This window comes from Rhinolophus sinicus, chromosome 5 (genome assembly GCF_057876585.1).
Source record: "Rhinolophus sinicus isolate RSI-liver-muscle chromosome 5, RSI-T2T, whole genome shotgun sequence".
NCBI classification, from domain to species: Eukaryota; Metazoa; Chordata; class Mammalia; order Chiroptera; family Rhinolophidae; genus Rhinolophus; species Rhinolophus sinicus.
This window is the reverse complement of record NC_142505.1, coordinates 110574500-110587175: the sequence shown is the minus strand read 5'-3', so window position 1 is coordinate 110587175 and position 12676 is coordinate 110574500. Positions and strand designations below refer to the sequence as shown.

The 12676-nt window shown below is 48.9% G+C and overlaps 1 protein-coding gene across 2 annotated transcripts in view; it reads right to left on the bottom strand.

Annotated features, from left to right (window-relative positions):
* The window catches only part of SNX8 (sorting nexin 8), a 36778-nt gene extending 24851 nt beyond the window's left edge, over positions 1-11927 (bottom strand). The window contains exon 1 of one of the 2 annotated variants that reach the window (XM_019757560.3): positions 11771-11927. In XM_019757560.3, the coding sequence (XP_019613119.1) occupies positions 11771-11864 (94 nt within the window). In that variant the 5' untranslated portion in view covers positions 11865-11927. Of the gene's footprint in view, positions 1-11402 lie in introns of both variants that reach the window. The other variant, XM_074314008.2, reaches the window with a different exon arrangement.
* Positions 11928-12676: the final 749 nt, after the last annotated feature.

Below are 12676 nucleotides of genomic sequence, written 5' to 3'. Positions count from 1 at the left end.
ACATGAAATGGGGTCAGTAGCTGTTCCACATTTTCAACATCAATGTTCCTGCTTAGGCTCATGAAACGGTTTCTACCTTTGATTTAAAAACGTCTGTAAGCTACTGTCCTTCTGAAGTGAACACACTGTTCTCAGGAAGTAAGTGGAAGCACAAGTTTCCTGGTCCCCAGCGTGGCCGTGACCTCAGAGATGAGAATTCAGCAGCTGGCTGGCTAGGGGACGGCAGGCATGCCCCCGACAAGACGCAAAACGGGGCTGTCTCTCACATCTGCAGGCAGCGCTCCTTACAACGTGACCCGTCATGAGTCAATCCTTTGATTGTCCCTAACCAACTCAGCAACTCAATGAAACACAAACTGTTCTGGCCTCAATTTCATGAAACGTAAGGCTTCTCTTTCTTTCAGTACCTTATTTTATGTAACATTACAATATTTTGAAATGAGGAAACTCACTCTGACCCTACAATTTTGCACATTACTCTCACACAGACAGGGTTATAACAGACGGTTTTTTCAGTATCAAGCATGTCTCAGCACAACCGCATTTTTCTTTAAACTTTTCTGTGAAGCAAGAACCTCCTAAGCGCCTGCCACTCAAATAATCACTGTGAGACTGTTTTGCTCCCACTCACTCTCCTTATATGTCTTTTAAAAACATTTACATTTGGTTTCATTGTAAATATTCAAAACATCCATGAAAGGATGGACAATTTAAGAACCCAGGAGATTTCACCGAAGATGACACTCTGCCCCATTGTTTCTGGAAAATATCTAAAATGTCACAGAGGCACCCTCCCCATCCCCACCCCCCATTCAAAAGTATCCAGTGTCGTAAATCTGACGGATATCACTTCCAGGCAGGTCTCTGCATTTTCACTACATAAGTACCCATAAAACACATGCAAATATTATATTTGATTATATCTAGGAAACATGTGACTATTTTCTTTCTCCCATTGGCTTTCAAAACTTGTGCATAGTGAAATAGAGCATACAGAAAAGCGTACATATCGAAACTGTTGTGCTCAGTGAATTTACACAGCAGTGTAACAGGACCCAGAAGAAACGCCACATCAGGAGTGCCCCACACCCCTCACGTCCCTTTCACATCGCTCCCGCCCCAAGGGTGACCACTGGCTTCTATCACCACAGGTCGTCTTTGCCTGTTTCTATGTACCTAAGTGGACTCAAACCATGAGTTCCTCTGTTTCTGACTTCTCCCCCTCAGCGTGCCTGTGCCACCCACCCGTGTGCCGCACAGAGCTGCACGCAGGCAGTCCGTTCTCATTGCCAGGACCCATGTGTGAGGAGGCCACAATCTAGCTATTCATTCTGTGGCTGCTGGGCGTCTGGGTAGTTTCCAGGGTTTTCCTGTTACATGCGGTGCTGCCCTGAACATTCTAGCACGTGTCTTTTCGTGGACACGTGGACACATTCCTGCTGGGCACACGCCTAAGAGGGAAAGTGCTAGATCCCAGGGTTTCATATGTTCAGCTTAGGAAATATTTCCAGTTTTCCAAGCTGACTGAGTTCATTTACACTCCATCAGCGAGGGTTCCCGCTGCCTCACACGCTGGCCAACGCTCAGTATTTTCTGTCCGTTTCCCCTCGCCATCCTGTAACCGTTTGCCTCCTTAACACGGTTGCAATTAATTCACCACTTTATCCTGATTTTCCCTTTTACACCACAACCACTGTTCCATGTGCCTGAGACGCAGTAAGACTATTATCTGCACTGATTGCATGATATCTTAGGTACGGAACTGAAAATCATTCAGCCTTTCTCCTACTAACTGTTTCCTGCTATTATAAACAGCATGAATAATATCCTCATTCACAAGCTATTCTGATGTATTTTTAATCCAGTCCTTACAATCAATTCCTGGAGAATTCCAGCTTTTCCTGTTAACAGACACTTCCCCAAATGGCTTTTCTATTTCCACACAGACAACCCTACATCACTGACAGACACGTGTGAGGCAGACTTTCCTCAGAAACTCTCTTCGGAGAGCCATGCGGTCACCTAGTGGCATCAAAAAGGGAAAAAGCTAAAAATGTACGTCTCCCTGATTGAGGGTCGGAAGGACAAGCATTCAACGCAAGGCTTCTTCAAACCCACTGCCACCCACAATGTTCTTTCATCCTTTCAGCCAACAAACGCTCCCCTGCGTTCCCTGCTCCTCAGCACTGGCTTCCTGGCTGCTCCTGGAACAGAGCAGAGCGCGCACCTGCTGACCTTAGAGCCTTAGTACCGATGTCCCTGCTCCCTGCTGCCGGGGACACTCCTTCCCCAGATACCCTCCTGCCCGACTCCTTCACCTCCCTTGAATCTTGGTGCAAACATCACTCTCTCGGTGACATTTACTCAGTGACCACTGCAGCTTGCATCGCCACCTCCCGCCACGGCGCTCTAACGCCTGTCATTTACTCATTATGTCCACTGGACGCTGTCCACGTCCCAGTGTGAGAACAAAGGCTCCAGGACTGCAGGCCTCTATTTTGTTCGCAGATAGTATCCCGATGACCAAGGGAAGGGACAACACCACTGGCTTGTTTCCATAAGACATCAGAAAACCCGAAGTCAAGGGCGAAAACCAACACCTGTCAGATGATTTCCCCTGACTCACGATGGAGCGAGAGGAAGCAGCAGAGGGGCCAAGGCCGGCTGCTTCCCCATAAGTCGTCCAGACCCTGCTTCTGAAAGGGCCCATTCAACGAGTCAGTTCCTCAGAAAGCCTCCAGGGTCTCTCGTGTTGGAATGCTTATATGTGGGGAGGCCCAATGACTTTTTCCAAAGTTTAAAAGAAATACTATTTTAACTAATCTGGGGAATCTTGGAATAACTTTCAAAGGAATTCAAAGTTAAAAAAATCCTCGTGTTTTTGGTTTTTGTTCTTTTTTTTTAAACTCTCATCCTGGGTCTGCTTTGTTCAGTCTGAAAGTGACTCAGGTTTTCTAGGATCTTTGGACATGAAAGTGAAAATATTCCAAAATAGCTGACAGGATTAACTGTCTTGATCCCAGTGAAGACTAAATGGAAAAGCTGCATTCGCAACCAAATTGGTTCCTTCGATTATAGTAAAGTCTGAAACAATCACCCAGTGTTAGGAGCCAAGTGAGATACAATTAAATCCATTTAAACAAGCATTTACTGACCTGTGGACTGGGTCACAGGGACCCTGCCGTGCAGCTGCCTGAAGCATAGACACCCAGCAATGCAGTTAACCGACCACAAAACGGAATGCCTTGGAAACTGGCATGAGCAAATTAGGAACTGTGAAAAATGTCACAGTAAGAAAAATATGTAGTCATTTTCCCCCACAACTAAATCCGCCCTGGATTCGGAGGCCTGGTTTTCCATGCAATGAAGAAGAGATCCTCACCTGGGGCCTGTTACGCCCCAAAACTCCCAAGTCGGTTAACTAGGGTCATTAGATGAGGGAACTCAGCCTGCGCTCCACTGAGTTAGCAAAGCGATGTGTTTTGTGAGAGCTGTGACCCTGAACTCGACTGGAAACAAACTCAGCCTGACACCCAGGTCCCCAGATTGAATCAAATGTTCTCTGTAGACATGGTGCGGAATGCAAACCCACACTCAAATGAGGCAGGTAAACAGCCCCCCCAGACCCCTAGAGCACATACTCCGGGTCCACAGGTCTCTCATTACGTCCCCTTCGTCATGGTAAAGGGCACTCCCTTTCTGAAAAGAATGACGGCACAGCACAGTGGTCTGAGGTGGTGCTTGTGAGGACAGTCGTTACATGTAACAACCTCACTGTAAGAAAGCCATCAAAGGAGGCAGCTCCGTGTCCAGGAATGGCTGATACGGGAACCCTTAAGTGAGGTTCCGATGAGTGACAGCAGCAAAGGGACAACACCGACCACTTCCTAACTAAAGTCAGACACCTGCATGTGAACCCAGCTGCACCATTTACTAGCCGTGCGGTCCTGAGCAAGTGATGGGACTGGTACATGCCTCAGTTTCCCCATCTGCAGTAGGGCTGATACGACCACTTCCTTCACGGGATGCTGTGAGGACGGTCTTTTATACACGAGGCACACAGCCAGTGCTCCAAAAGGCTTACTAGTTACCAGCTCGGCCGCCCCACCACTGTACTCTGCAGAGCCCGCCCCACACGGCAATCTCTTCCACCAAGCAGGCAGGAGGTGGGATGCTTGACACGCATTACACAGTCATCTCAGGGGCACATGCCACTGCACATGACACAGTTAACTTCAAACTTCTGCAGACTTCCGTGAGTCCCCACCTCCCTGTCTAAGAAGGACGACTAGCACCGCACACGCCGCCACACCTGCAGACCAGCCTCAGACTCTCAGGGGCTGAAAGCGGAATCTTCCATCCCCTTTGGGCACAAGGCCGCGGTGGGGGCCTCCTCTGGGAAGGCCGACCCACCACCAGTCTGGGCTGGAATTTCTCAGGAGTTGGGAGGTGAAATCCTGGTCCTACAGATAATTACCTGTGCTAAAAGTGAGTGTCCCCTGACTGTCCTCTACAGGAGATGGCCTCTGCCGAAGAGATACTGTAATAGCAGGCGAGGCTCCCAAACATCCTTCCTGCTGCAACACAGAAGCCAGAGGCACCCAGGCTCTGGGTCCTGCTTCCAGCTGGTGCCAGAGGCCCTGAGACAGCTGGACGCATGGGTGCCCTGGGCCAGCGTCAACGACACTCAGACATCAGAAACAGGGGACTCCTGTTGATTAAGTGTAGGAGTCTCCACTAAGAGGGATGAAACATGTATTTCACTATAAATATCCCTCCAATATTAACTAGAGAGTGGCAACAAAGAGAGCCCCAGATTCCTACAAAGCTATTTTAAAACAAGACCCTTTGCACCCACCTCTGCTGGCCAAGCTGTGTTGTTGGCAAGTCCACTTACTGTTTCAGGATTTGGGCTTTCCCACGACATTCTCTACTGTGAAACGTACAGTCCACATACACAAAGGGATAACTTTGTAAGTTATAAATGTCTGGACACTTTGACAAATCACATACCAAACACGGGGTACCCCCATCCAAGTCAAACATTAAAAGACCACCAGCCTCCTGGAAGCCTCCTTGCCCTGTCTCCCCTGGAGCTCGAAACCCCTCCCCTACCAGAGGGGACCACAGCATTGTTGTCGTGGCACCGCCCCCGCCCATCACACAGTTCTAGCACCTGGGTAATTCTGCATGTTTTTGAACTTTACACACATTGGGGCCACACAGTATTTTCTCTGGCTTCTGTCAACACCCTCAGTGGAGGGTGAAGAGACTCAGTTGTATCTGCAAAGCCACTGAGCAGGACATCTCAAAGATCACCCAAGGCCTCCTCCCTAGCTCTACGCCTAATAACTGCGCCACTAAAACTGATTCACACGCACAGCTGGTAATAGCGGATACCTCTCGGCTGGGGAACGACTTTAGGGGGACAGAGACTGTTACCAAACGCACGCATCAGGACAATTTCTAATACTGATGCCATGAAAGAATCATTTTCTGGAAAACATGTGGCAAGAGTATCTTTGACACTTTTTTTTGACTCTCATTTATGACATTAGCACTTTAGAAGCACATGTATTACACTCCTCCATGCATTCTTATGCAGACATTAAATAAAAAATTGTGAAAGCTGTTTTGAGCAGTGTAGAAAAGGCACACAGTGTAAATACACTATGAGGACAGCTCTGTCAATAGTACATGCACACGAAAAGGGAAACGCACTGAAACACAGTGGTTGTGTAAGAGATGGAATTATGGTTGACTTCTCTATTATCAAATGTACTGATGGTCATATTACTTATGTAACAAACAACACTCCTCAAAGCACCGATTCACATTAAAAGGAAATTGCATGGGCTTGATTACACCTCCTTCCTAAGACATCTTAGGAGACAACTCGGCCAGCACACATTGTTAGGGACGATACTTGGAAAATACTGTAAGTGTCCTTCTCGGAGGCAGTGCTACCCACAACGTTCTCCAGTCCCTGCCAGCCTCCCTGGAATTACTCAAGCAGCACAGAACTTCACTTTGTACTTGCTCAGCAGACACACTCCAGGCTGGTGAAGAGTGCTGAGAGACGCCCCAAACACCTGCTCCACACACACCAACAGCAATCGCGTTCTCCTCCAAGCCAGCCAGCGAGAACGGAAAGGCCGGAAGTGTGGCCTCCAACCCTCCGAGCTCAACTAACAGAACACCTACCTGAGCCTCCTGAGTCCACCGGCCCACATGACATTGTAACCCTGAAATTCTCACACAAAACGTTTACCCTAAGCCTGGCTATGGTTTCGTGAGGAGTCTGTAACAAAAACAGGCAAAGGACGAAAACACTACAGTTCTTCAGGGGGCACCATGATCCCCGCGTCCCATCGGGTGGCCTCCCACCTGCACACCCCGAGGCCTGAGTCACAGGGTGGACTCCCCTTAACCCACACAGCTGCCCTGTGATTCCCCACTCGCCGCCACCCCAGCAAACACGATGAGCAAAACATCTCTTTGTGCTGCGTTTTTCTTAGGAAGGACAACACACACCAAACCAGAATTCCCCACACGGAACATCAGTTTCTTGCTAACCACAAATTCTGCCAAAATCTGTTCTACGTAATAGTGCTTCAGTTAGTTCCTCTTTCTTCAAATTGACACAATTTTACCTTGCAAATAGTGTGTGTGTAGCAGAGAGACTGTAAAGCCCAGTAACACAAACTTAATATTCACATAGCCACATTGTTACCAAATGACAGGGTGATACCATCCTAAAAAACTTGTGATTAAAATGCAATTCTATTCAAACATTGGAGCCCTTTCCACATGGCAGATACTGTTCTAGATACTAGATGTAAAGGAAGACGATAACAGTTTGTGCCCGTGAGGAGCTCACAAGGGAAATGTGCGTAAGAGAGGGAGGGGGATGGTCGTGAAGGTCTTTCACCTGAATGCAAACACCGCTTTGAGGTATAATTCAATCACAGCCCAATGCATACATCTTAAGTGACAGCTCGGTGAATTCTGACATGTGTAAGGGCAGAGCAGCGGGCCAGAGGTGGTAGCTGGAGCACACAGGGCATAGAGACCACCCAGGCATGCAGGCGGGGCGGGGGCTGTGTGACAGGCAGTTCTGACTTGACACCCCCCAGACCCCCCGACTACACTACCCCCCACCACCCTCCCACAGACAACCAGGAAGCATCCCCAGGGTTTGCAAAGACAAATGGGTCTGGTGGAGGAAGCCAGATGGAATGAATGGAAAGCCACAGAATGGGCTGCTCTAAAGAAGGAAAGGCCAAGTTTAGGTCAGGGAAGCCAGCTTGGGCTGGGGTACATAGTGGAAACCTGCACATATTTTATCAGTGCATGATGCAATCCAAAAAAATCAGGTTAGACAATCAAGCACACATCACACACATTCTTAGCCATTCTTTTATTTTTCACTCTTTATTTTTCAATTGCAGTTGATATTCAATATTATACTTGTTTCAGGTGTACAGCAGAGTGGTTAGACATTTCTAACTTCCAAAGTGATCCCCCAATAAGCCTTGCACCCACCTGACACCACATAGTTATCACAGCATTATTGCATACTCCCTATGCTGCACTTTACATCCCCACGACGGTTTTGTAACTACCAATTGTACTTCTTAATCCTTTCACCTTCTCCACCCTGCTCCCCAATCCCCCTCGCATCTGGCAACCATTAGTTTGTTCTCTGCAATCTATGAGCTTGTTTCTGTTTGTTTATTTTGTTTTTTAGATTCCACATATAAGTGAAATCATATAGCATTTGTTTTGCTCTGTCCAACCTATTTCACTTAGCATAATACCCTCTCAGTCCATCACATTGTCACAAATGGTAAGACATAATTTTTTATGGCCAAGTAATATTCCATTGCCTATATGTACCACCTCTTCTTTATCCATTCATCTTTTTTTTTTAACTTTTATTTATTTAAGTGAGTGTTTCCAGGACCCATCAGCTCCAAGTCAAGTAGTTGTTTCAGTCTAGCTGTGGAGGGCGCAGCTCGCAGTGGCCCATGTGGGGATCGAACTGTTGTTAAGAGCACCGCGCTCTAACCAATGGAGCTAACTGGCCGCCGCTGTCTACTCATCTTTTGATTGGAGCACTTAATCCATTTACATTTAAAGTAATTATTGATAGTTATGATAGAAATTCTTGATTTTATTGTTTTCTGACTGTTTTTGTAGTTCTTCTCTGTTCCTTTCTTATTCTCCTGCTCTCTGCTCTTGCATGTTGATGGCTTTCCATGGTGTGGTGTTTGGTTCCTTTCTCTTTATTTCTTGTATGTCAGGTAGATTCTTGGTTTGTGGTTACCATGTGCTTCATACACACCACGCTATGTTTACAGTCGTCTATTTTAAGTTGCTGTTCATTTAAGTTCAACACATCATAAAATCACTACCATTTTTACTCACCCCCTCCACATCTGTCATTTTTTTTTTACTTCTTGTGTGTGTATCCCTTGATTTACTGTTGTAATGACACATGATCTTCCTGCTTTCGCCCTTCAACCTTTGTCCTAGCTTTAGTGTTGGGTGAGCCACTGCTTTTATTATGTTTTGCCTTTGTCGGTGAGAATTGTTTTCCTTTGTGATATTTTATTCATATTTTTTGTTATTTTATTCCTTCTTCTTCTTCTTAAAGAAGTCTCTTTAACATTTCTGGTAATACTGGTTTGGCGGTAATGAACTCTTTGAGCTTTTTATTATCTGGGATCATTCTCTGCCATTCTTATTTTAAGTCACAATCACTAAGCTTTATAACTTCAAAACAGGCCCTGAAATAAACTCTCATCCTTCCCAGTCAAGGAACACAGTGTTCTGGTCAGTCAGCTATTTCAACAGTTATCATTTCAATATAAAATCCACAAAGGGTTTCTGTCCAAAATACAAAAAGGATTGCTACAAGTCAAGAAGAAAAAAGACAATCCTATAAGAAAATGGGCAAAAGATATCAACAGTCAGTTCAGAGATGCCGCCCAAGGTGAAAATATTACAAGAAACTAAACCTCACTGATAATCAAGGAAGCTTAGAAAAATTAAGGAAGCGTTTCATTTTTGTTTTAATTTGTATTTAATTTGTATTTGTTTTAATTTGTATTTGAGGTTTAGTTTCTTGTAATACCAATACAAAGTTGGTACTTCGTGTTGATGAGGTTATGGGGAAAGGATGTTTTCACTGCATCGCTGTTATATGTACAAATCGGCAACAGCCTCCATAGAGCATGCTTGGTCAGTACCCGTTAAACAGAGTGTGCAAACCCTACGACCCAGCAATTCCACTCCCAGGGCATCTACTATCGGTCGGCAGAATAATGGCTCCCCAAAGATATCCACGTGCTAACCCCCAGAACCTGTGACTGTTAGGTTACATGGGGAAATGACAGTTGCCTATGAAATTCAGATTGTTAATCCCCATGACCTGAAACCAGGGTGAGAGCTGTGGATTGTGCAGGTGGGCCCAATGTAACCCCAGGGGTTCTTCCAAGTGGGACAAGGGGACAAGGGGAGAACCAGAGCCATGACAGCATGAGAAAGATGTGGCTCGGGGTACTGGAGAAAGGGCACCATCAGTCAAGGAATCCAAGAGGCTGCTGGAAACTGGAAAACACCAGGAAACAGATTCCCCCCCAGGGCCTCCAGAAGGAAAGCAAGCCCTGGCCACACCTGTATTCTAGCCGAGGGAAACCTTTTTCAACTATTGAACTCCAGAACTGGGAGGTGATCCATTTGTGTTGTTTAAGCCACTAAATGTGTGGTAATTTGTTACAGCAGCAGTAGGAAACTAATACTCTACCCTAGGGATACACGGGTGGTGTGCAAAAGGAGGTGTATATTTTCTGAGTACACATATGCATGAAACATAAAAACAGAACTGAGAGGATCTATCCCAAACTGGTCACAATGGTGTCCCCTGGTAAAGAGGGGCGGCTGCAGTTGGAGGGAGATTTTAACTTAATCTATAGTGGTTTTTTTTTTTTTAAGAAAACGTGTTTGTCCATGTATTGCATAATTGAAAGTTAAATTCTTAGGAAAGTAGTTACCATTCACAGCTTACACTTCAAAGAATTGTAAGACTCCTAATGCTGAACAGCACAGTGAACAGAGAGGTTTTTTACTGACAGTCCCAAAGGCAGCACAAAGACCGAGAGCTCATGGGCCCCACAATTAACAGTCACGGTGGACACTGGCTGTGTGCACATGACACCAACGAGGAGAAGCCACAATTACACCTTCAACAAGTCAAAACCGACCTTTGCTCAAGTGTGAGATACACACATATCATCATCCCTGGAGATACTCACTCTCAAAGGCTCAGGATTTCTGACTTCAGCCCACCTGGCTTCGACCCCCAGCAGGACACACCCCTTAACGTGTCCACTTTGGGCAAGTCAGTCGCCTCTGGGCTTAGTTTTCCCAGTGTAAACAAACAAGATCTGCTCTGCCACTTTGCTGGCTCACAGGTTGGGTGAAAGGTTTTAAATGGAATGAAATGACAGGCCACATCCGCTGTGCGTGTGTGAACCCCGCTTTGAGGCTCCTCAGGCTGTAGGAAAGCGCTCTGTAAATTGAGACGTGCCAGCACTGCCATACCATGAGTACGCCTAAAATCACAGCGGCCCCAGGAAGGCCAACTGCGGGAAGTCCAGGGAGGGCAGTCTCAGAGAGCTTGTCCTGACGGGGAATGACTCTACAAGGCAGCTGGCGGGTGAGTCCTGCAGGAAACAGCTAGAACAGCCCCTATGCCTGCAGAGACCCCTGGGACCCCACATCCAGCGACTCTGAACTGCTTTGCCATCCAGGGGAAGGAGTATTCCCACCCAGCCACCATCCCCCATTTCCAAGTGTGACCCAGCCAAGGGGTCCAGTCTGGCACCCGTTTAAGGTGGGCTCAAACGGGGGACCTCTTGAACACAATGTTCTAATCAACAGTGAGAGCCATCACATGCTTTCCCCTTACACAGCTCCAAGTGAAAGGAAAAATAACTAAAGACCAAGTGGCGGTGGGGGCAGCTGTCTAGACTCGGTCTCACCCAGGGTCTTTCTATCAATTAGGCCAATGCAACGACCTCCCCCCTCCCCTCCCCCCACCCCACCCCAGCAGCTTCATCCCCACTCCCGCCTCCCTTCTCGTCCTAATGAATAACCTGAGAGCCCTCCAGGTCTCACTTTGAGCGTGGCCTCCTCAGGGACACCAGTCAGACTCCCAGGAGGAGTCTCCCACCTTTGCGCTCCCCTTCCAAGAAGAAACAGTAAGTCACACCGACACCCACCTACAGCTATTCTGCAGTTAGAGGACTAGAGGGGGGACATGTAAATAGGAGCAGCCTACAAAAACCAAGCCTCCTGCAAGCTTTTTACGCTCATCTAGTAAGAAAAACACTTACAAACAATATGCCCGCTTTACTGATGAGAACACAAAAGTCCTGAGCGGCCAAATTACTTGTCCGAAGCCCCGCAGGTCCAGGGGATGTGCCCCACGCAGGAGGACAGGGAGGCACCGCAGGAAGCGTGAGGCGGACGGGCCCCCTGACCTGAGGGGTCTGGACCACCCCGGGGAGACGCGCACAGGAGCTCGTCGCGAGGCGCAAACCTGCACAGGTGCCCGCAGCAGCAGACCGAGCCCCCGGCCCACGGAGCCACACGCGCTCCTGGGAGTGGGAGAGGGGACCCGGCGGGGCGCGGGGCGCCGGGGGCAGGAAGTGAGCCAAGGGCCCTGGGGTCACCGGGGGGGCAGCCCAGGTGGCCGCCTTACCTGCCGCCAGCGGATCCGCCTCCTCGTCTGCCTCCTCGTCAGCTGCGGCCGCGACTGCCGCCGCGGGCAGCGGGTCCATAGCACCGCCAGTCATGTGAGCGCGCTCCACGTGACTTCCTCCGCGCCCGCCCTCCCGGCCGCAGCCCGGCCTCGCCACGCCCACTCCCCGCCTCGCCACGCCCACTCCCCGCCTCGCCACGCCCACGCTCACGCCCGGGCCCTCGGGCCCCGCCCCGGCCACGCGGTCTAGGGCAGGAGAGGCGCGTGCCCGGAGCCCGCGCTCCGATCGTCGAGCGTGCGCAGCTCTTCCCGGCGGTTCGCGGCCCGCACCCGTCGCGCTCTCGTTCGCTCCCCACCTGCCCTCACTCAGTCTCCCTCCCACTCACTCATTCGTTCATGCACACGCTCTCTCGCCACTTCCTCATTTGTCTACCCACGCACGCACGCACCTGTCCCGCACTCCCTGGCTCATTCATGCACTGCATCCTGTGTTATCTCATTCACCCTCATTCATTCATCCGCACTCAGCCAGTCATCCATTCGCTTACCTACCCCCCACCTTCATTCCATCGTTTGCTTTCCACCCACCCACTCACAGTCCACTGGCTCCGCTTGGGCGTCAGGCAGGGGGGCGCTGAGAACACAAAGATGCGCGGGTACCTACTGCGATATGGAGGACGGAAAGGGACCGCGTGGAGGAAGTGCCATGGCTGTTCCCAAGCAAGGCTGCGGACCCAGGTGAAGGTCCGCAGCCCAGAAGAGGGAAGGGACCCTGGATGGGGTAGAGCCTGAGCTGATGCTGGAGGAATGAGGAGGAAGCAGATCCCAGCAGCTGCAAACGCGTGGTCTTCCTGCAGCTAAAAGTGTTGGGGGAGACACAGAGACAAATGGCAGAAGAGGAAGCTG